The sequence below is a fragment of the Culex pipiens genome, chromosome 3 (assembly GCF_016801865.2).
Source record: "Culex pipiens pallens isolate TS chromosome 3, TS_CPP_V2, whole genome shotgun sequence".
Taxonomy (NCBI): domain Eukaryota; kingdom Metazoa; phylum Arthropoda; class Insecta; order Diptera; family Culicidae; genus Culex; species Culex pipiens.
The window spans coordinates 106,812,111-106,836,453 of record NC_068939.1 but is presented as its reverse complement, the minus strand read 5'-3'; the positions used below and the strand labels follow the sequence as shown (position 1 = coordinate 106,836,453).

General features: G+C 40.9%; 1 protein-coding gene across 4 annotated transcripts in view; it reads right to left on the bottom strand.

The window, feature by feature from the left end:
* LOC120420976 (homeotic protein female sterile-like) overlaps positions 1-24,343 on the bottom strand; it is a 50,305-nt gene that overhangs the window by 1,540 nt on the left and 24,422 nt on the right. For 3 of the 4 annotated variants that reach the window (XM_039584121.2, XM_039584115.2, XM_039584110.2), the window contains 8 exons: positions 17,336-18,418; positions 16,225-17,257; positions 15,973-16,143; positions 15,336-15,455; positions 12,236-12,364; positions 7,674-7,762; positions 2,990-4,902; positions 46-223 (listed from right to left, as the gene is read on the bottom strand). In XM_039584121.2, the coding sequence (XP_039440055.1) occupies positions 46-223; positions 2,990-4,902; positions 7,674-7,762; positions 12,236-12,364; positions 15,336-15,455; positions 15,973-16,143; positions 16,225-17,257; positions 17,336-18,418 (4,716 nt within the window). The remainder of the gene's footprint in view (positions 1-45; positions 224-2,989; positions 4,903-7,673; positions 7,763-12,235; positions 12,365-15,335; positions 15,456-15,972; positions 16,144-16,224; positions 17,258-17,335; positions 18,419-24,343) is intronic. The other variant, XM_039584111.2, reaches the window with a different exon arrangement.

Here is a 24,343-nt window from a genome sequence, read left to right as displayed (position 1 = left end):
AAAAATTATCTCCCTCGAGAACAAAAAACCCCGCTCCACACTTACAGCTTCCCGCCGTCGACGTTCCTGCTCCAGCTTGCGCAGCTCGGCTCGCTTCGCCGCGGACCGGTCGAGCGCGTGGGGTGTGGTGGGCGTACCGGGCGAGGGGCTGCCCTGCGGGGACGCTTTGATGTCCTCGACGACGCGGGCCGGCATGGGCTCGATCACCATTTTGCTGCTGCTTCTGTTGTGGGGGGAGGAAAAGGGGGTTTGTTGAAAAATTATGTTGTAATTCAATCTGTTTAACAATACTATTCTTTAAATTTGTGTTATGTTTTCTTTTTCGACAAAGAAAGAAATTTTCTGATCGATTTGATGTCTTCGGCAATGTTGTTGGTATTGGTTAAGATTAACTAGAAACAAAATAGTCAAACTGTTGTTCCAATTTTTTATGTAAAAAAAAATCATTCGTGATATTTTATGATCTATGCAAAAAAAAGATTTTAATATCAACTCTTACATTTAAAAGAAAGAGAATATTGAATTTTAGGCCCCCTTGGAATATTAGTCTTGATATTTAAATTTGAAAACATGTTAGTCGATTGCGGGCAGCGGGGCCACGCGGTTGCTTGGCAAGATCGGTCAAGGATTGGGCGTCCTTTCTTTATCATCGTTGATCGGAAGGCACGCTGCCAGTTGAATTCGTTGAAGTTATTGTGTAACAAATTAAAATGTAAATCTTAGTCGATTTTGAGCAGCGAAGCCACACGGTTTGCGTCAGAATTAATCGTGTTTTTGGCGTCCTTTTTTTCGAGTAATTAAGTCGATCTAAAGCAGCGTGACCACGCGATTGCTTTGCAAGTTTGCAACTGTGATTTCGAGCGTCCATTTTCTATTATTTTCCTGGCATCATCAGTCGATCGCGATCAGATCGATTGATCGATCAATCGGATCAGATCGGACGGTCGATTTGCATGTTTCGAAGGTATTTTGAGTTTTTTTTTCGTTGGAAATTAGCCACACTTTGTTGAGACAAGCAAATCGTATTGCTTGATTAAGTCCTTCATACATCATCGATAATCGGAAGGCACGCCGACGAAGAATTTCTGGAGAATCGCGATCAAATCAAATATATATATATTTAAATCGCTGCCGGCTGCGTAAGATTTAAAATTTTCAACCGGTAAACAAATCGCTCATGGTCACATACTACCCCCCGTGAATCCCGACCTCATACCCCTTCTCACTAACCCTATCACTCACGGACTAACATTCCCATCCACTTCTCAATGACCCTACCACTGGTCGTAGCCGGCACCGGTATTGATCAACACGATAAGGGCCTTTGAATTTTTTGAGCCTATGCAATAACTGAGCAGCAATTGCTTATTCTTATATTAAAATTTTTCGAAACATGTTTTTCGCAGAGATCAGAAAGTTTCACGAATGATTCATTTTATTGACATTGAAAATAAAAGAGTGCAGATTCATTTGGGTGCCACTTAAAAACTTCAATTTTATTGTTTCTTTATATTTGACTGGAACGAAAGTGCCAATCTTCAAACGAATTTATATAGAATTTTCTCAGCTTTTTGAAAAAAAAAGTTTGCAGAAATGCCCAAAAAACGATTAATTGATGAATTTTGCTCAAAATCTAACTTTAAGTGGCTATCTTTTTTTTAGATAAGCTTGCTTGCGTAATTCACTTTTATAGCACTTAATTTCAGATGAAAACGCTTTTTGAAAGCTGCAATTGAACGTAAGTGCTGATAAACATTAAGTGCCCGATGGAGTGGTACACTGTTTCGCTAATATTTTTCTAAGTTTGTTTGCACTGTAACTTGGATTTGCCTTTAAAGAATACTTTAAATTGACCATTGAACCTCGTGCCAGTTTCGACACGAGAAACATAATTTGTAACAATCTTTAAATCTTTCTTACGTTTAGGGTTTTAGTAAAAAAAAGAGATTTTTCTTTATTTAAAATATAAATCACGACTTTTTTGATAAGGTCCTATAAACTTAAGAAAGACAACAGCTTATAGGACATTTAAAAAAAAACTGTGGAAATTCATCAAACTTCACAATTAGGGTGTAATATTAAAATCGATTTTCCAGCACAGCAATTTTTCAGTTCCTTTTGGGGTCCTAAACAACTCCCCAAAGTTTGGGAACGATTGGTTTAGTCCTCACTTTGCGCAAAGCGATTAAATTTTCCATATAAATTTGTATGGGAAAACACATTTTTTTGAGTTTTGATATTTATAAAATCCACGTTTCACGCTGTACTAAAACCGGATTCATATTCGGATGCTCTGGAATGTGCTCTACAACTTTCCCGAAGAGAGTATGGTGCTAGCTTGTCCCTGAAAGAAGATACAGCGTCCTCAAAACTCGCCTAAAACGTGATTTTCGAGCAAAAAACACGTTTTAGACGAGTTTTGAACACGCTGTATCTTTTTATAGGAGCAAGTTAGCACCATACTCTCTTCGGGAAAGTTGTAGAGCACCTTCCAGAGCATCCGAATATGAATCCGGTTTTAGTACAGCGTGAAACGTGGATTTTATAAACATCAAAATCCAGAAAAAAATGTTTTTCCCATACAAATTTATATGGAAAATTGAATCGCTTTGCGCAAAGTGAGGACTAAACCAATCGTTCCCAAACTTTGGGGAGTTGTTAAGGACCCCAAAAGGAACTGAAAAATGGTTGTGCTCGCTAAATTTGGACAACTTTATTTTTTTCCATACAACCATATTACACCCTACTTCACCATATTAGCATATTATCTAAGAAATTTCATTGCTAATAAGTTCATTGCTATTGTTTAAGTTATTTAGTTTACATAGAAGCTGCTTATTTTGGAAGAATAGCACGGAAAAGACTACGCATATTTGTGTGTAAGCTTCGCATAGAATGCTTAATTTGCCCAACTAGGTAATGTTTCCACATCAAATTTCTCAAAAATGTTCAAAAAATAAAGTTTCCAAATTATTCATTATCCACTCACCGTCCATTGTTGATCTCGTCCTGTTTGACCTTCTGCTGTTGCTCCTGCTGGCGCTTCAGCTCCTTCTCGGCCTGCTCCTTCTGGCTGCGCTTCATCTCCTGCTGCTGGAGCATCTTCTGGCGGTCGAGCTTTTCCTTCGCCTTGTTTCTAAATGCCTGGAACGTGTCCATCGAGGGTTTTGGCTTGGTGGCCGCCGACGTGGGCGTGCTCTGGGGCGAACCGGCCGACGCCAGCGAGGACCACGCGTTCTTCAGATTTTGGTCATGCGCGGACGATTTGAAGGCGTGCCCGAAGCCGCCGCCCTTGCCGTCCGGTGGCGTGCTGCTTATCTTCTTCTCGTTCGGGTTCATCAGCAGGTCCTCGATCGGTTTCGGCGTCAGCATGAATTTGCCTTCCTCCTTTTTGGACATTCCTCCCACGCCGACGCCGCTGGACATGCCGCCACCGGTTAGGTCGATCGTGCCGGGGTTGTTTTGGTAACTGGACGGTCGCATGAAGTTTTGCAGCGGGTCAAAGAGTGGAACGTTGCCCAACAGGGGATTGCTAGTAACCATCGAGTTCATCAACATCTGACTCATGCCAACGCTGGATGCCAGGTTGCCCATGCCGTTCAGTGGCCCGTTGCCGTTAAAGTCATTGTTGAACCCGTTGTTTGAGTGCTGGTGCATTTGGTTCTGCAGGTGCTGGTGGACCAGTTCTAGCGGTGGCAGTAAGTTGGATTGAGCCTGAGCCATCGCCCCAGCGGACAGTTCCTGCTTGAGCGTGTTCAGATCGTTCAGCATGTTCAACCCCAACGCCGTTGCGTCGCCCTTCTCGAACGAGGCCAACGAGTGCTCCAGCGGATCAATGAACCCGGCCAACGGGTGCGCTTGCGGATTTCCCCCGACCGAGGCTCGACTCGTTGGCAGGTGAAGGGACATGTGACTGGCGGAGTGCTGGTTATGCGACTGCTTTCCACCCATTTGGTGCTGCTGCTGCTGCTGCTGTTGGCTTTGACTTGGAACCTGAGGTAATTGCATTGTTGGCTGTTGCTGCTGCTGCGCCATTCCAGTACCAACCAAGCTGGCCAAACTGTTGATCGACGCCAGCCCGGTGGGTAGTTGCAGTCCGGCCAGCGACAACGGATTGCTACCAATACCGTTGGTATTATCGGACGCCACCAACGACGACGACGACGACGTCGGCAGACCATTGCCGGACAGACCCAGCTGGGGAACTTGAGATTGCTGCTGGTTTGACTGTTGCTGCTGATGTTGGTGCTGCGTAACATTGTTGATGTTATTCATACTATTACTGCTAGTGGACAACAAATTGGAAGGTAACATTGTTGTCGTATTTGGTGACGGCGTTGGCAATGGAACTTGGTTACTGTTGTTGTTGTTGCTGTTGCTGTTACTACTATTGCTACCGGTCACTACCGACGTGGACAGGCCTTGCTGGGGCGGAAGTTGAGGTGTCTGTTGTGACGGTGCAACTGCAGTGGGTGGTAATGAAGTGGGTAGCGAAAGGGTGGTGGAAATGGAGGTGTTGTTCTGTGACGTCACCGCAGGATTGACGATCTGTGATGGCAGATTGGGCTGGGAAACGGGCAGGTTTGGTGTACTGGGACCGGATGGTATCGCCGCCGCGGTGGTGGCCGCATTCGACGCCGGAGGAACGGCAGATGCAGCAGGAGCAGCAGCACTAGATGCATTGTTGGTGTTGTTGTTGTTGTTGGATGGGACGTTGTTGTTCTGGGGATTCGTCAGTAGTGGTGTTGTGATGGATGCAGATGAAATTTGCGCCGGGTTAGAAAGGGTCAAACTGTTGTTGGTGTTGCTGAGGACGATCGGCGGAACCGTCAACGGGGTGGAAGTGTTCTGTGCTGTGACTGTCGCGGTGTTTGAGTTTGCTGAAGATGTGACGGATGTTGGCTGTTAACGATGGAAATCAGAACAAGCAAATTAGTCTTCACTCTTCTACAGGTTTCTATACACTAAAAGGGTAACGATTGCGTGCAACTACTCAAACGGGTTGTTCCTTAACATTGCTATCGAATTGAGAAGTGAAACGTGGAGTTAAACTTCTATAGTATAACATGACAAACTGGAAATTTTCGCTCCATGTTACCGGCTTTGGCTTACATCTCTCTTTTCAATTTCTTGATATTTTTTTCATCCATCATTATATAATCATAGTACGATAGGTTTTAATAAAGTATTTAATAAAAAAAAATCTAATACAGGCCTTTTTTTTAACAGATCCGGCAATAGCAAGGCTTTTACAGGTTGTAATTTGTTATTTATTGGAAACGATAGCCTGTTTGTATAACACTTTGTATCAGGTTAAGGAAGGAGAACACCCTTAAAGACCGACGGCTGTTTGGTTGTATTGATAAAAAAAACTTAACAGAGCGAGGATTGAACCATCAACTTCTCAGTTGTTGATCCGCCATAAACGCTTGATGAATTGTTAAGGGGAGAGCACTAACATATTCTTCTAAGTCAGTGGTTCTCAACCTTTTCCTATCTATTCCCCGCTTGGCTGATTTTCAAGAACCTAATTCCCCCCTTCAATTTTCAACAAATTGCTATCAATGCATTAATAACATAACCTTGGCATTAAGGTTTGTAGAAAGTTTAAGTTTAACACAGCATAATTTATATCGCAAAAAGTACAAACACTTCAACATTATTTTCAACTTTTAATTAAACTATTCTTGCTAATTATTCAATTCAGAATACAGCAAAACGTCATAAAAAACTTTTTTTTTTCTTTAAAAACATTAACAAATTTTAATTTCTTGTTGTTTGAATAAAAGCAAAACTCACAAAAAATAGGGTTTCGAGGTTCTATCTATGCTAAAAATAAATAAACAATGTTCTTAATAAATCGAAAGGATACAAATCTTAACAATTTGTTTTAAATGTTGCTCAGGTTTAAAAATATTCAAATTTAATTTAATTTTCGAAGGTCTGTTTGAAGAAAAACTAAAATAAACAAAATATGAAAAAAAATATTTCCTGCAAAAAAAAAAGTACGACTCATGATCGAAACAATCCCAAAATTCATGAAAATTCTTCAAAAATGTTTGCATAAAAATGAAGTACAGATAATTTTGAGAAAAAAAATTAAGAACAGCTCATTTAGAAAAAGAGGCTCATTTTGTAAAACTAAAACAAAGATATTTAAGGATTTCTCATGTTTCGAACAATATAAAAATCACAAAAAATAGGTAAAGATTTTTTTTAGTTTTTGTCAGTTTATATCGTTAAACACAGCTGAAAGGAACTCCAAAACTCTGTTATGTACTGCAAAAATATGATTATTCACTAATACAACCAAATTGATTTGAATTGAATATCGTTAATCACTCTTAAAGAAGATATATACTAAAAAAAAGCTGTAGAAAATTATCAAAGTAATTCACAAAATTCACAAGAAATTTCTAAAAATAATTGTATATGTATTAAAGTTTCAAAGAAAGAGCCAGATAAACATTGAAGATTTTGGCAAAATCGTTAAAAAATGCATTGAATTTCCATTACATCCTAATTGAAAGAAAAAACGCTATGAAAATCTGTGTCAAATGCATGCCATTATACATAATCATCTAACGTTTTTTTTAGGGTTTTAATGCCTAAAATAGCTTTTTTGCAATTCCGTTGCGTATTCACTATTCCTGTCATTCGCAAACGACGAAACGGCCTACTTTTCACGACCAAAAATAACGGGGTGACATTGATTGGATTTTCATTTATTTTTGAAATATTTTCCAACTTGTAAGGTTTGTCACAACATTATTATTTTTGAAACATGTACACAGCAAAAAATCCGATGGTAAAATCGCATGCAAAAGCATGCACATCACCTTCGTCAGAAAATACACTTAATATTACACGCTGCATGTACAATTTTTGCAAACACAAAAAGAGTTGTAACCGACGGGATTCAAACCCAGCACCAACAGTAAGGACTGGCGCCTTGCAATAGTACCGTCAGTGGGGGTGACATTGGGTCTGGGGGGTGAAATTGGGTCAAAGTGATTATTTTACGGATTTTACCATTTCTCAGATTCTTCTCAATGAAACTGAATTCTGTTGAAAAGGGTTGTGTAGGGGACATCTTAAGATCGCTTCGCTTTCGATACGATATCCTCGAACAAGAAACACTGTTGGATGACTTGTTTTTACCATATTTGAGCATCATTTTAGTTTCATTTTACCCAATGTCACCCCCTTCTAAGGGGCATTTAAGGTAGTGTTCGTCAAAATCCACCATATTTTGGGAAAATGTTAGTAAACTATCTAAGAACAAAACTACATTGAAAGATTTTCGATGTTATTTAAATTGTTTTTATTACTAAGAAATTACGAGATGTGTATCGTTTTTTCACCCATAGTCATTCCCACTGACGGTATTTAAAAATATTTGCTTGGCGACTTCTAGCTGGATTTCAGTCAACATATTTCGCAAGGCTGTGACAACTCAGGATTGTTTCAGGATTTTTTTTAATAAATGTCAAACATGTACAATTTTTAGATTAAAAAAAATTGCAATCCAAAATTATTCTAAGATGAGAATAAGTAGTTGCAGCAACGTTAAGGAACGACCCATTCTACTTCAAACATGCAGTTCTACACTCACTCTCCCACGCACAAACACACACTTTTTACACGCAATCGCGGTCTCCGCGAATACTTACCGCAATCGACAAGTTCGCCGCCGCACCCGCTGGGAATTGCACTGGCGAGGACGATTCCTTCTTCTTTTTCTTTGGTGGCCGTCCAGGTTCTGCGAGGGAGAGAGAGAGAGAGAAAACAAAAGTGCACGTGCAACGGCAACGGCGTTAGTTAGTTCGAGCTTTGTCCGCAATCCGGCAAATCACGGCGCACACAGTAAATTGTACAATATAAATACCTCTTACATTCTACAACCAAGTCCTCAAAAACACCACATTGCCTCGATCAACAAATTTTCTCGTGTCTCGCGCGGATCGTGTAGCACTTGCACCGGGGAACCGGTTTGACAAACTTTTTTTTTGTTTATTTCGTCGTAATTTTTTTTTTTGGGGGGGACAGCCAGCAAGAATCGAGCAGAAAGTCGAAAAAAACGCGCGACGGAAAAGAGCGACCAACAACGACAGCAACAGAGTTTTCTTTGCGTTTTTCACCGAAATTAAAAACATGCACAGCCTGGTTTAAGATTAAAACATATTACTCGATTTTATTAGCTTTATATATTTTTCTGTTTTTTCCCTTTTTTTCTTTTTTTCTCCGTGAAGTTTTGTTATAGTAGATTTTTTGTTTTACTTTTTTGTCATAAACTTTATTAATGCTTACGATTATTTGCTGTTTTTTCATCTTCTTCTTTTTCTTTATATTTGTAATGGGTATGTAATTAATCTTTTCTTAGCGTCCGTAATAAATGTATTATGTATGTATGTATGTGTGTGTGTTGGGGATTTGTTTGCTCGTGTTCATTTCTGTTCCACTAATCTGCGGTATGCGTTTCAATATGCTCATTTTAATAACTTTTTTGTTTCGTTTTGTTTATGGTTTGTGATTTGTAGATTTTGTTTAACCAACACATCGAGTTTAAGACGATACTTGTTTGTTGTTTCGCGCCTGTTCGCGGTGAAACATTGCGCTCATTCTTTTTACTACACACTAAAGTTTAGTCATCTCTATTTAAATAAGAACTTCTTAGCCACTAGTAGAAAAGAAAACAAACAGAAGAGTACACATACTTAAATTAATAGTTTTTTTTCGTTTCTCATATCTCGTCAATCGTGAATTATGTTTTTTTTGTGTCTATTTTTACGGTCTAACATCATTTTGTGTTGTAAAAACTTCAATTGAAATGCTCAAGACCACCAGAGTTGTCGAAAAAGTGGTCTTTTCGGGATTTCAAGATTACGTACTTTACGCTGCCATTCAAAATCAATCTATTCCTATGCCAGCACAGCTTTGGGAATAATAAAATATTGTTTGTCTTGATAAGGGGTTAGAGCATTGCTGATACCACTTTTCTTTCTGCATGTTTGTTTGTATTTGAATTTGTTTAGAGCTCTTATTACTGTAGATTTCAATCAATAAAAAATCTTAACAAATACGTGTTTTTACATTAAACTCTGCTAAACTAATGTTGATTATTAGTACATCAGGAAGAAATAATCGATAAATATACGCATTCGAAGGGTTTTTTTCTATCTAGTGCTGATGCCTTATATGAAAAAGCAAAATAGACGAATAAATCAAATCTTATGCGATTGTTGACTGCATTATATACTTCTTATATCTTTCTCATCTCTGCTTAAGAAAAACCCTTCCCAGTACTAAGAAAACAAAAACAGGAAAAGATTCCCGTGTAACGGAATAATCAAGGTGTAGTGTTAAAAATACGTCCGGAAGCAAAAAAAAAGTTAAACAAAAAACTAAAAATTAAACAATATATTGCTGTCAATCATATTTCGCTACCTCATTGCACTTGCCTTTTTAAGGTCAAGCCCACGAAATCTCACTCTCTTATTTACATCGCTCTCTTTCTCTCTCGCTTGCTCTCTTTCTCTGCGCGCGTGTGTGTGTTTGTGTTTTTGCTTATGGTCTCCAGGTGGTAAGAACAAACCAAAACAAGGTAAAATTAGAAAATTAAAAAAAAACGTTGCAAAAACTTCATCATTTTCACGTGCAAACAATGTGTAAGGGGTTTGGCGCCGCCGACAGCCGAATAAGTTCATCTCGAATTGCACTCTTTGTGTGTGTTTGTTTCTTATTTCGATTTTTTTTTTCAATGCTACTTCTAACTGTCAACGAGTCACGATTTGCTTGCTGTTTGCTTGGCTTCCGTGGAAAACCGGCTACTTGGATTGGATGCTTAAGCTTTCAGAACAATACAAACTGCTTTTGTTTTACATGGTTTTCTCAAAGTGCAAACAAACCCAAATCAGTTGCTTGTTTTCCTACTACAGGACTACAGAATTCGACGTCAACATTTCGAATAGCGCTGTGCTCTTTGACGCAGCGCTATTTGAAAAGTTGGCACCGAAGCGTTGTTGTTGCATTTGCTTTACACATTGTCTGCGATTTCAACAAAAAGATTTTCCTCAGATTTTTCATGAAACGTTCAAAACTTAATACAAGGATAAGAGAAGAAAACTCAACAGAATATAGTTTGCAGCTGCGTTTTTTTTTGTTGTTGTTTCAGAGCTCTTTCTGGTTTAATCAGTTTTCGAGTGTGTTGCTTTTCCTGTTACCTTTCACTTTAATGGCTAAGAAGTACTTCTTTGTGTTTGTTTTAGTTTATTCCCTGTTGTGAAAAAAAATTACGGACTTCACTGCCGAGAGAAAAAAAAACGTGATGATAGTTTAAAAACATACCTTCTTCTTTTGTGAGCTGTTAATGTTTCTTGTGTAAACAATCGCTTGTTTTTTTTTCATTTATTTTTCTTTTCTGTTTTGATTTTTGTATTGTTGAATTATTACTCTGTCGCCGTTTTTTTGTTTTTTTTTTTGTTTCACGAGAAAACACGCGCGTGCATTTCGGTCTTGTTGGCTGTCCCCAATTACACATTTGCTACACACGAGAAAATTTGTCGAAGGAGTTACATCATTAAATTTTAGATAAAAACTTTGTTGCTCCTCCCGAGAGAAAAAGAAAAAAGTCGTATGCGGAAACATAGTGGGAAAATTATGAGGCAAATAAAGAGGAATCAAAAACACAACATATGATGATTGACAGAAAAAGAAAAAAAACACAAAAGGTGACCAAAAGGAACCAAAGAGGTAGGAAGGTGGACGACACGAGAGTGCTGTTGTGTGCTCCGGAGAAGAGGGAAAACCTATGCCGGGAAGGGTGCATTTGCTGCTGCTCTTCTACGAGAAATGAGAGTCCTGATGGCATTTTATACTTGTTTTTTTTTTTGTAGCTGTCTGTGAGTGTGTGTTTTTTCGTACTACTACTATCTTACTGGTTTAGCAGAAGTTTGTTTTTTTTTGTTTCTTTCCTTTTGTTTTCTTTTGACTACTTCAGGTCAATTGTGGTAAATTGTGTTGCCGTTTTCACTTTCTCCCAAACTGCACACAACAATCAACGGATTTCTTTTATGCTACGTTTGCCCTAACCTTACTCGATTTGATCATTCACTACAAATATATAAATAGAAATATACACTTAATCTGTACAGTTTTGTGTAAATCGTACTGCAATTTCTACAATACCGAAGAAAAAACATGTGTAACAAACAAAAACTGAGAATGATTTCGCTGCATTCATATTACGCGTTACGCCATTTATTTTGATTTCACTATTTGCAATACCTCCTCTATTGTCACTGCGGAACAAAAACTGATTGAAAAAAAGTAAAATCCTTCAATTGGCGCGGCAAGTGAAAACGAAAATAAAAAGGAAATCCGAACAATGATACTAACTTTAGTTATCTCTCGATCTATTTATACCGTACACTAATAATACAGTTAATGGTGCTTGTACAGTAAACACTATATAAAACCATTCGTCAGTTTGCAGCAGCGGCAGCAACAATCGTTGTGCGCGTCCTGTTGCTGAATGAACATAGTACGAGACTTGCGGGAGGGGAAAAAAAGTGCGCGACTCTACAATCTTGGTTGAGATTCTGGACTACGCGGGTTTATTGCACACGCGAGAGACGACTTCCGGCAGCAGAATCCGGTCTGGTTGCAAGAAAGTGAAAACGCTGCCGCGCTTGATGATCGCATCATATCTTGGGTTTGAAGGGTGCCGATTTTAAGCCAACATGTGAAACTGGTTTGACTTTGCTCTCTTTCGGACGAGCAACCTTCCCAACAGTTTGCTGCGCCAAAGCAACATGAAACGGGGAAGAAAGGAGGAACCCGAACACTCGTCGTCTGGGTTTTGTGTTTGTGTCCCAATTGGTTATATTTTTACGGTCGAAATCGTACAAACTGATGCTAATTAAAAATGAACAAATAAAACCTTCTTCCGGGTTTGCCCTACAACGTGCAGCTAAGTTCCGCGTTATAGCTGTCTCTCTCCCTCTCTCTAGCTCTTCCCTACCGTGTCCGTTTCACCTTATCGCGTAACCCACCTCCCCCTCCCCACCATCATATTGTTTTCCGCTTACTTCTTTTTTCTTCCTCTCTCTCTTTCTTCTACCTCCTTCTCCCTCTTCGCTATCACCAAACACAGTCACATTACACTATAAAAAGGGGGGCGGCTAGTTGGTTCTACTAGTAGTGTTTTGTGTGAAAACAGAAAGATAATCCTAACCTGCTTCACTGTCGCTGGAATCACTCGAACTGGAATCGCTAGAGCTGGACGACGAGGAATCGCTGGAACTACTGCTCGACGAGATGTTGCCGCCCGAGGGCGCAATGTCCTGCTTCGCCGCCTCGTCCGCTGGGGGAAGAGAGAGAAAGAGAAAGCACCACACGTGTTGATCATGGTCGGAAACTTTTTATTGTCGGGGGTGTTGTTGGAGAAGCTTTTGAAACATCCTGTCTCGTCGTCTAGCATCCCTTTCTTTCTTGTGTCTCTTTACTGACTCTGCAAAGTTGTGTTCATTGTAGAGCCAGTGTCTCCCATGGGTCGAGTGCGATGATCCTCCCGTTCTTTTTTTGTTTTTGTTACATTTACTGACCTTTGTAGACATAATTTGGCCAAGCGTTACTTAACATTCCAACGCCCAAGGCTCCAAAAAAGTTGGAACGGTAACTTCAACTCGCTGGTTCTCGGGCATAACTCACCCAATCAAGACGATTCTTTTTTCCAGTGATTTGTTAGGATGTCTAGATGATCCTAGAACTTTTCAGAACTCAATTTGATCACATCTGCATTTTTTGTGATCAAAAACATCGTTCCAACTTTTTTTTTCGCGTGTAAAAAAAAATTCGCCAAAAATTCCGCGGAGGCAGTCGTTTTGAAAAAGTTGGAACGATGTTTTTGGTCGCAAAAATTACACATTTGATCAAACTGAGTTCTGCAAAGTTCTAGGATCATCTAGAAATCCTAACAAATCACTGGAAAAAAGAATCGTCTTGATTGGGTGAGTTATGCCCGAGAACCAGCGAGTTGAAGTTACCGTTCCAACTTTTTTGGGAGGCTTGGGCGTCCGTGTAAGTTGGACATGCGTTGGGCGTTCCAGTGTTAATTCAAATTCACACATTCACAAAATTCAGTGTCGGTGATGTGTCTGCGTCGTCATCCACACAGCTTCGTTTTTACAGATTGGTTGACTTCTTCTCCCGATAACTGCAGTTTTGCTTTTCCCTTCTTCACAACATTAGTAAATACGTCATTGCCATTGTCCTGAGTGAGTGGAGCTATTGGGATTCATCAGCTAATGAATTGGCAGTCGGGGTCAGGTGAGCAGCTCTTGGACACGTGGCAATTTGATGTGTGTGCGTTGCAAGTGTGACGAGCTCGTAGTTGTAGGATGGAACGGGCTTGGACAGATTCATCTTCAGCACCCGCGCACCATTCAGCACACCGGCGAAGAAGCTTTTCCAAACCTCGTCCCTGATTGTGAGTACTTCACCGTAACCACGCATGACCTCGGCGATTAGGGCGTTCGTTAGGTCTAGCGGTAGATCGTGGATCCAAACGTCGACGTAGGCCGGAGTTTGTATGGAACACCATACGCGGTGCTCGTGCTGTATCAAGAAGGTTGTCCCATGTTGCTCGGTTTTGGGCTGCAGTTCGCCAGTCTCCTAGGTTGCAGATCTTTCTTAGGTCCGCCTCGATCTGATTTCCCCATTGTGCACCTGCTCTTCGGCCTGTACCGCCATCCGGTCGCGCGCGTTCTAAGAGCTTCCTGACAGGATGGTCTTCATCCATTCTCGCGACATGGCCCACCTGAACCTCTCGATTCTCGCCAGGGTGACGATGTTAGGTTTTCCCAGCAGCGCGTGCAGTTCGTGGTTCATGCGCCTCGTTCTGAGCTGCACGTTCTCCACCGTAGATCGTTCGCAGCACCTTCCGTTCGAAAACACCGCAGTCGTCTTGCCGCAGCGTCCAGGTCTCATGGCCATAGAGGGCTACCGGTCTAATCAGTGTCTTGTACAGAGTCAGCTTCGTGGCGCGTTGCACTCGATCAGATGCCAAGATTTTCCGTAATCCAAAGTAGGCGCGATTCGCAGAGTAGATACGAGTCCGGATCTCTAAGCTGGTGTCGTTGTCGGCCGTTACCAGCGATCCCAAGTACACGAATTCGCTCACCTTCTCCAGCACATCGCCATCCATAGCTAAAGGGGTGCGTCGTGAGGGGCCATCGTCTTTTGAGCCCCTCTCTCTCATGTACTTTGTTTTCGTCGTATTCATGGCCAATCCAATTCGTCTTGCTTGCGTCTTCAAAGCGGTGTAAACCCTTTTCACCGTCTCTAGGTCTCTCGCTATCATATCAATGTCGTCCGCATAAGCAAGAAGTTGAACTGTCCTGTTGCATATAGTGCCTCTCGTGCCCTCTTCGCACAACTCCATCAAGTCCGATGTTAAACAGCGCATTGGATAAGCCGTCTCCTTGTCGTAACCCGGGGTCCGCTAGCTCCCCTGCCACTCGCACGTGACACATCACACGATCAAAGGTAGCCTTGATCAGCCGAGTCAGTTTGTCCGGGAAACCGTTTTCGTGCATGATTTGCCAAAAAGCTGTTCGCGGTCGACTGTATCGTACGTTGCCTTGAAATCGATGAAGATGTTGTCCGTGATGGCCCGAGCGCCAGTAAACCCCACTTGATAGGGGCCCACGAACCTCCGTGCGTACGGTTTCAGCAGACGGCAGAGGATCTGGGAGAGGATTTTATAGGCTACGTTGATAAGCGTGATGCCGCGGCAGTTGCCGCAATCCAGCTTATAGTCCTTTTTGTAGATGGAACACACGACACCATCCATCCATTCTTCTGGTAGTTTCTCCTTTATATTTGAAGAGCTTTGGTTGAGCTTCTTAATAATTTGATCTATTGTTTACCTGCTGATCTATTTTCAGATCGGCCAATTTGATATTCTTGGGCATTGTCGGTAAATCCTTTCCTTCGAGAAGCCAACAAGAGATATCGGAAGAGACACTGGTCATGGAGTCTTTCATAGAGAGATATGGACGGACAAGTCGGTAGAGCATGGTATTAAATTGCTGTGTCGAAATTCTCTTCTTGGTCGACGAACTCCCAACAGCTTGTACCGAATCCGCAGCAGGTCACCCAGGTTTAGAGTCTCTAGTTGATAGATCGCTCTCGTTGTCCGCAACGGTTGAATCTTGTCATTCCAGGATGTTTCAAAAGCTTCTTCGTTGATCCCACCAATTCCCAGATTTCGTATTTCGTACTAAACCCTGAAACAAAACCCCGAATGAATGCGCCATCGAACCGATACATACCCTTCTTAGCGTTCTTCTTGGCCGTTCCCAGCTGACCGGTCACGTCCTGAAGCCGCTTCTCGAGCTCCTGCTTCTTCTCCGCCATTTGTTCGTCCTTGGACTTGCCGGAGACTTTCTTATCTGTGAGGGGCGTGCGATGGGTTGGAAGAAACAAGAAAGCAGTTACAAAACCGTTAGCAAAGAGTATCGTACCGCTTGTGTTTAGCTCGAATGAAATGAAAACTGAAATTAAATCGACTGTTCAAAAAATATGTAAATTCAACTAAAAGTTGGCAACAAAACAGATGGAACTGATATTATTTCGATACAATTGCTTCCAATTAACAGACACTACTGAATGGTTTAACAAAATTGATTGACCGAGAGGGAGAGAGAGACAGAGAGATATTGAGAGTTTGGACCCAAAGTTGGTGGTCGCAATTATCGAACTCCAATAATATCAATGCCAGCCGGGACGGGGCAGAACAACAAGTTGTGGAGCGACTTTTAGTGACTTTAACGGGAGTGTTGCGGAGATGAGTTCAGTTTGCGCAATGATGTATTTTTTTTTTGTATACGTACGTACGGAGTCGGTAAATGGGACAGAGAGTTCAGTTTGGTTCAGTAGTAGCAGTGTTTGTTAAGTTGGAAAACTTACAGTAAGGCTTACGGGTTTTCTTGCGTAAACAGGAGGCCACGTAGCTTTCCAGCTCTCGTAACGTCGATGGCTTGAGGGTTTCAAAGTCGATCTCGATCTCGTCCGGGTTGGAATCACGCAGCGATGGCTCCCGGCTCTGGATAATATGTACAACGCGACCGAGTTTATCACCTGGCGGAAGAAAGGAAAAAGGGGAAAAGAAACGAGATTGATTGACCTGCTCTCTCCGGTAGAGTTGCACCCGAATCCTACCTGGCAATTTGTTAATATCGAGCGATAGCTGTCTTTTCTCATCGTACGACATGGGTTTCGCCGTATCTTCCTCCTCGGAGTCAAAGTTGGTGACGGCTTGCGAGCCCTTCTTCTTGTTCGGACCCCGGCCAGCTCCACCGGCCCCGGCCGCTCCGGCTCCCTTTGCTCGCTTAGCGGGCGCATTCGGGGTGGCTCCGGCCTTTGGCGCGCGTTGGCCTTTCGTCTTGGTTTTGGTCGCGGCCGCCGGTGGAATCGTCGGCGCAACGCTGCTGATCTGAGGCTGGGCGAGTGCCGTCACCGGATGAAGCACCTTCGCGGCCACCGGATGGGGCGGATTGGCGTGCACTTCCATGCCCGGCTTGGCGTCGCTCGATCCCGGCGTCGTCGACTTCTTCTTGTCCTTCATTTTCTTCTTGGCCTTCTTCTTCAGGGACGCTTCCTCGGCCAACTTTCGCATACGCTCCTGCATCTCGAAAAGTTGCTTCTCCAGGATCTTCAGCTTTTGATTGCACTCCTCGTCCGAGTCGGAATTTTCTTCGGTCACGTCCGAATCGCTCGACGAGGACGAATCACTTTCCTTGCTCTGATTAGGCGTAATGTTGTTGGCCGGCTCGTCCGGGATGTTGGCCAGACGCATCTCAAACACGTCCTGCAGCTTACGACCCATCGCAACGACGTCATGATCTGGGGGGTTGTACTTGTAACAATTTGTAAATATAAGCCTAACATCGGCCGCAAACTCGTTGGCCGACTTATACTCCCGGTTGTCCATTTTCCGCTTCACCGTGCCCAGATCCATCGGCTTCTTGATGATATCGTGATAGTCGTGCAGGCCGAGCAATTCCGCGTCCACCGGTTTGTAGAACGGCCATGCGTAGCCGGAGTGCTTCTTGGAGAACAGTTCCTTCAGGATCTCGTTGCATGACTTGAGTGCGTCGGACAGTTTCTCCTTGTTCTTCGGTGGATTCTGAGCCGCCGCCGAGCCCTGATATGGCGAAATAGGGTACGACGCTGACTGGAATGGTGCGATTTCCTGCCAAAGACAAAACAAAACAAAAATAGTTATTAGTCCATCGTCCTCCTAAATGAAACACAAAGCAGCATTATTTACCTGTCGTCCGGATTCCCGTCGGGTGGCGATCTTGGCGTTGCTCGGGTCGAGATTAGTGCCGTAGTGCGGATCGTAAGCGGTTGCCGTGGGGGTGGTGGTATCGGCCTTTCTTTTAACACCCTTTTTAACTTTCGCAGGTTGCTGGGGAGGTAAGACCGTTTCAATTCCGGACTGCGAACTGTTGACGATGTACGGGGATGCGGCGGTTGGAGGGACCGGTTTGGCCAGCGTGGGCGTCACCGGCGTCGAGAGGGCGTTGTGCGCTGCACTCACTGCGGTCGGTGTGGCCGTCGTGGTGGTGTTTGTGCTGCCAGGCACCGTTTGGGGAGGAAGCGTCCCGATTGGTGGAACGTTCGGCACCACCGGAGTGGTCACCGTGGGTGTGGCCGTAACCGAGGCGGCGGTGTTGTTCGCCGGTGCGACACTTGACGTAACGGCCGAACCTAGCGCAGAACTTGGCCGAGCCCGGGCGGCGACGGTTGCGGCCGTTGCTGTGGCCGTGACCGGGGTTGTGACCGTTGCCGGGGCAGCTGGCACACTTCCGACTAGTGTTCCGGGCGGGGCAAGCGAACGCACCGTCGGGGGCTTCTTCTTGGCACCCTTCGGGTTCGGTACGTCCATCTCGACCTCGTCCTTCGGCATCAACGACACTTTGGTGAGAAACAGTTTCTCCAGCGTTTGAGCCATCACGACGACATCTTCGCCCGGTTTGTTATACACGTAGCAATTTGAGAACATGATATTAAAGTCTTGTATTGCTTCCTTGCTCGTCCAGTAGTAGTTATTCTCCAGACGCTTCTTGACCGTGCCCAAATCCATTGGCTGCTTGATAATCTTATGGTAGTCGGGAAGGTTTAGCTTTTTCGCGTCAACTGGCTGCTGGAAGGGCCACGAGAACTGGTGCTTCCAGACGGCCTTCATTACCGTTTTCAGCAAAAAATGCAACTGGTTTGTGAGCCGACCGGGACGTTCCGGCGGCGGCACCACCGGTGGCTGAACGATGCCATTCACCGGCTCCACGACCGGTTCGTTGCGTGGCGGTGGTTCGTCCATCTTTTCCGACGTTACTGGTGGTACGGTTGTCTGCAAAAAGAAGGAGGTCTTATTTTGGTAAACGTTGTATTTAGAAAAGATGATCATAATATTTTGGTTGTTTTCTATCTTTGTAATGTTACACTGGTTGGTCACTTTTTCTTTTGACACTTTTAAGTTCGTACCACATTGGTTTCAACGAGTCAAAATAAAAAGTAATGAACTGCCACTTTTTATACGGGACTTACACTTATGATTCATCTACAATCAAAATAACGCAAGCTCTTGCGAAATTAATCATCAAATTGATTCCTGTATGATATCGTAACTACAAAGTAAACAGGAGCAACATGGTTGATTTTAAAGGAGCTATTACACTACGGCAAACAAACAAACAAACTCGCACTTTTTCGTGTTTGACAGTTTGCCAAACTCGCAAACTTGTTTGCGGCAAACTCGCAAACTTGTTTGCGGCAAACTCGCAAACAAGACAAAATGTATGGAGGCTGACGTTTGTACAAACAAATCCAGGCAAACTGGCAAACTGGCAAACTGTCAAAAAGTGTGAGTTTGTTTGTTTGCCATAGTGTAATAGCTCCTTTAGAAACTTTCGGATTCGGATAATCGAAACTTCGGATAATCGAGGCTCCGGATAGTCGAGTCTGGACTGTAACTTATCGTTAAAGTATTTGAAATACAAATCAAGTGGTGTAGAAAAAGCTTGTTATTTTCATCAAAATGCCCCTCGAAAAGAGAGATGCGAAATCTTCAAACTAAATCACTAGCACATCGATAATTTGAAGATCTATTAATTTTCTCAGTTTTTTTAATTAAGTCAGCATAAATGTGTGTTTACAAGGTTTATTTCTAGATATCTTTTTTTCAAAACAATAAATGCTCTATACTGCCGTTCTACGCATAATTCGACGCCAACATTTCAAAAAGCTTCATGTACAAACAGTGTGTTTTGAGAAAAACGCATTTGAATGGTGAGCATCATTTTTCAATTCTCATTTTAATATTAATGCAAAAGAGGATGTTCTTATGATAACAAACGATGAAAAACGTTGCTTTTATTGATACCTGATCATCCAAATTCAATAAAACATTATTTTCGTAATTTTATTTGAGAAAAACAAACATAACTTCTTTTGAAATCACCAACGTCGATATCACCCTGCTGTCATTGAGGGGGGCGCTTTTCTATGATTCGTTTTTCTTCGATGAATGTACATGGCGCTTTTTTAATGATGCTTTTTTTCGTCACGAGGTTCATGTAGTCTTTTGTTTGACAGGTTGACAGGGCTATATAAACAGGGACTGCTGATGGCAGAGATTTTGTTTATGTTACTTTATTTAAAATCATGATTAAACAGACTTTACTGAAGTAACTTTTGCTCTTTTTTATTGAAAAGTAGCTTATTAGGAGTACTTTCAGAATATGCAATAACCCAGAAAGTGTCAAAATGTACATGATGCCTTTTGAAATGTTACCGTCGAAATGTGTATTTACAAGGTTTATTTCTAGATTACTTTGTCAAAACAATAAGTGCCCTATACTGCCGTTCTACGCATAATTGTCCCATGTTCGAAAAACAGCAACTGAGAAAAACGCGATTGAAATTTTTAGAGCGATTTCTGTGTTTCTACGCATAATAGTCCCGTGGGTCCTCATTAGCCCTATATGTCCCTAATCGCCCCAATTAGCAGTTTATCACTCTTATTTGTAATCCTCTTGCTATAAAATAGAGAAACAAGACACAATGCTTCGTAAAACTAATGATTCCGTGTAAGAAAACACTTGGTGGGACAATTATGCGTAGAAGTACAACGATGTCATTTTTGGTCGGTTCTGACTTTTTGTCATTTTTATGTTTAGTTTGGCGTTCACTTTTCGAAAACACATAAAATCTAGTACTTTGTTCGGAAACTCATTGAAAACATCACCAAGTCTGTTTGTCCCATCGTTGAACTTCTACGCATAATTGTCCCACCAAGTGTTTTCTTTCACGAAATTATCAGTTTGACGAAGTATTGTGTATTGTTTACCTGTTGTATAGCAAGAGGATTACAAATAAGAGTGATAAATTGCTAAATGGGATGATTAGAACCTTATTGGGTGAAAAGGGACCTACGCGACAATTATGCGTAGAAATACAAAAAACGGTCGAAAAATTTTAACCGCGCTTTTCTAAGTTGCACTTTTTTAAACATGGGACAATTATGCGTAGAACGGCAGCTGTTGCACTTTGAAAACTTTGATAACTTTTTTGATTATTTTTTTCTAAAGCAAATCAATTTTTTTTAATTATAAAATGATCGAGTGATCAAAAATGGTTTTATTTACAAATGGATCTCGAGAATTAAAAATAATTTAATGTAATTTGAAAGTATTTGGTAGTTTTTATCCCACCCGGAATGAACTTTAAAAATGGTGCTTACGACATCGATCGAAATCGGCTTGATCAATTTTACGATAAAAAGTTCGTTTCAGGTATTCAATCATCTCTTTACAAAATATATAGAATATGGTCGGTTTTATCGTCTGCGTTGATAAGTTGTCTGAAGGCAGTAATCTAAATTCTGTAATCATTTCATTTTGCATGCTACATGTTTTCTGAAAGTATTTTTTCAGCTGCAACATTAAAGTTGAAACATACTTAGTGAAACTATAGTGCAGAGCTGTCGAACAAAACATTGGCAGAATTACATGAACAAGTCAATCCATAAAACGAAGTATTCGCAATTCGCAATTTTCAGTGTAAGAACGGGCCTTGACCGATCTTATGACCCAGGTTCCCGACGGACACGCACTGCCCTTACACCTACATCTCACCCTTGCTCTGAGTCAGTACGAGCAGCACGCTAGAACACGCTTTGAGTGTTCGTGCCAGGCATGCACACCTTCTTTTCCGGTTATGCATTTTAACTCGGCCGGGGGTGGTACATTACGTAGGGTTTGATGTAAGTATAAGCGCCTAACCATTTAAAGTGTGCCTATCAACTTTCATTAAAGCAAAAACTGTTTTATTTTAGTTTGAATTCAAAAACTAATTGTTATTTTACTGTGTATTGTTTTCTCCTGAAATCTTTCCTAGTGTTGAGTCGTGTTTATATGTTGCTATTTCTTTTGTCGCGGTGTTTTGTTACAATTTTTGGTCCTAAGCATGTTATAAAAGTTTACCAAAAGTACAATAGTAATATTTGTGTTAATCCTTTAACCATTCCATAAATTGAGTAAGGGCTCAAACCTCACTTGTTTGAAAAAAGGGTGAAGATTGAAAACAATAGACAGTAAAAGAGAATATATTTTATAAAAATCAAGAATCAATAGTAAGAGAATGATGAGCGTATTTAAAAGAACAAAAATGATAAGCTGGATGTATTAGATGTAAAATTAGACAATAGATAATAAATAGAGATACAAAACAAGCTTAGATTATAGTAATGATAATTTATAGGACAGATAAAGAATTATTCAAATAAATAAATTCGCAATAAAATCAAAAAAGATTAGGCAAATGATAAATAGACTTGATATTACTAGTACATTAAGGAAAAGTATATTTTTAAGGAAAAAAACAAAGTTTGTTACAGCAGTATCAATTGGTAAAAAAGAGTGGAAAAGCTTTGAGAGATAAGAGAATCAAAAGTTAGTAAAATCAAAATCAAATGATGGATATTAAATAGAAGAATCAGTGAAGAAGTGAGAATCAGTAGAGCAAAATAAAAATAGGAGATAGGTGGTAGCTGAGAATGAAAAGAAGAGAAACCCCGTTGTGCGATGCTTCAGGTACATCCACAGCAGTTGACTCAACATACTGCGAATCGAAACAATACCGTCTACAATCACAAATTACTTCCCTTTCCCACATTGTCGCGCCCCTTTCTTTTAGCCGTCTCGACTCTGACCCGCGGTGGTCAAAGGTTTACGATCCGTTTCCACAGGCCACCAGCTAGGTTACACCTTGTCATCATGATGACTAAACCAAGCCAACGTGGAGGTAAGAAAATAGGACACTTGCAAGGAACCAGAGCCATGCTGTTTTGTCCAAACAGCACTACGGATGTAGTTGGGCTCCTTCCGGGATGTTCCTCGCCTGGGTGTCAACCGACGAGTATCATCAGTATCATGCACCCTTGGCCTGCAAGTCAATCCATAAAACGAAGTAATGGAAAAATTACTGAAAGTTAGCATGAAACTTTATTTTTAGTTCCTCGAAATTGTAGTTTATGGAACTAGTTTCAAAATGATTATTTTTCAGCTTTATAGAAAATGACGCAACTGTTATTCAATGGTTGAGAAATTATATTTTTTCAGCATTTGTCGTATTCTTCCAACTAGGCTCTGACGAGTACGACATTTTTCAACTGGTTTCATAAACTACTATTTCGAGTAGGTGCTTTTAAAACAGCATTGCAAAAAAAGGTGTTTTAATAGTGAAAAACTGCTAAACTGCCGCTCTAATCGAGCCCGTCCCATAAGTAAAATCAGCAAGCCGAGAAAAACGCAAGTTGTCCCGCCCATAAGGTTACGTGTTAGAATTTTACGAAAAAGTGAATTTTCTACGGTTTTCTGGAACAAAGTACCGTAAACCGGGGTGACTTTGATAGGATTTCAATTTGTTTTTAGAATATTTTCCAACAGGTAAGGTTTTTCTCAAGATTATTATTTCTAAAACATGTACTGGGGTAGATCACACAAAGTCCATGCACTATTTCGGAAAAAAAGTTTTACCAATAATGTTTAGAACAATAGTTACGTTAAAAATTCTTAGTATTAATTCCGGGGTGACTTTGATAGTCATAGTTTTTCTTGTTAAAATCATATTTAAGATGTTCAAACTTTATTTGTACGCTAAATGTACCATCACTAAAGTAGCTGATATAGTTTTTAAGAAAAAAAAATCAATGTTTATATTTAGTTAACTATGTTTATAAGCTTTTTAGCAAAATACATATAAATTTTAGGTAAAAATGTAAAAAGTCGGTTTTTTGCCTGAAATTTGTTAAAACTAGTTTTGTTTATAAAATTATCGATTAATATACTGAATTCGAAGCACGATTCATAAGTTTATACATTTTACATGAAATTTGTTCAACTGAAATTGCCTATAAATTTTGATATTTTTGTAAATTATGTTTCAAAAACACATATTATTTATTATTTACAAACTTTTTTAACCTTCTCCTAGTGGAAAATTGTCCAAAGAATCCGAAAATGCATTCCGTTTTCCGATTAAAAATCATGTTCATTGAGAAAATTATGACACTTTGAATAGTTTAAAATAATGACTTTCATCAACATTTTCTTAACTATACTATAACCACATAGGGGAACTATACCCTTTCTCAGCCTATTTCTATTATCGGCCTATCAGCACTTTGATCATGAATTACAGCTTTCATAAAGTGTTTTTGACTGTTCCAAAGTAATGAATACCTCAAATAAAAGTGAGCAAGCAACTCTCCATTGTTGAAACATCTGAAAATGTTGATTTAATAGCGGAAAACGGAAAAGTGATGAAAATTGGTCGAACGGCTTAGAGTGATTAGAATGGGCGTATTTCCCCTAGGTGGAACTCCATACAACCTGATAGCTCAAAAAGTGGGACGATTGTTGAGTTCTGTCACTGGTATAGTGGAAATTTGTCCACGCTTGTCACAGCCTACTCAGCATCAACAACTGTAAAATTTGAATTTATTATACCTCTTGCAAATTGACAGAACAAAATATGTATACCACTTGTATGTTGACAGAAACTTCAAGCATTCATACATTAAATGAAGGAGTTCATGTTGCTTTGGTGACGCGATTTCTTTGCTAATGATTCAATTTTTATGCTCTTCCTCAACAATTAAAGCTCTCCCTCGTGATTCCCTGATGGACGATGAGTTAATGACGTCGTTGATTTGAAAATTGATAGGAACAGATTTAAGAGCTGCGAATCTCCTCCTCTTCCCATATTTTTGTTC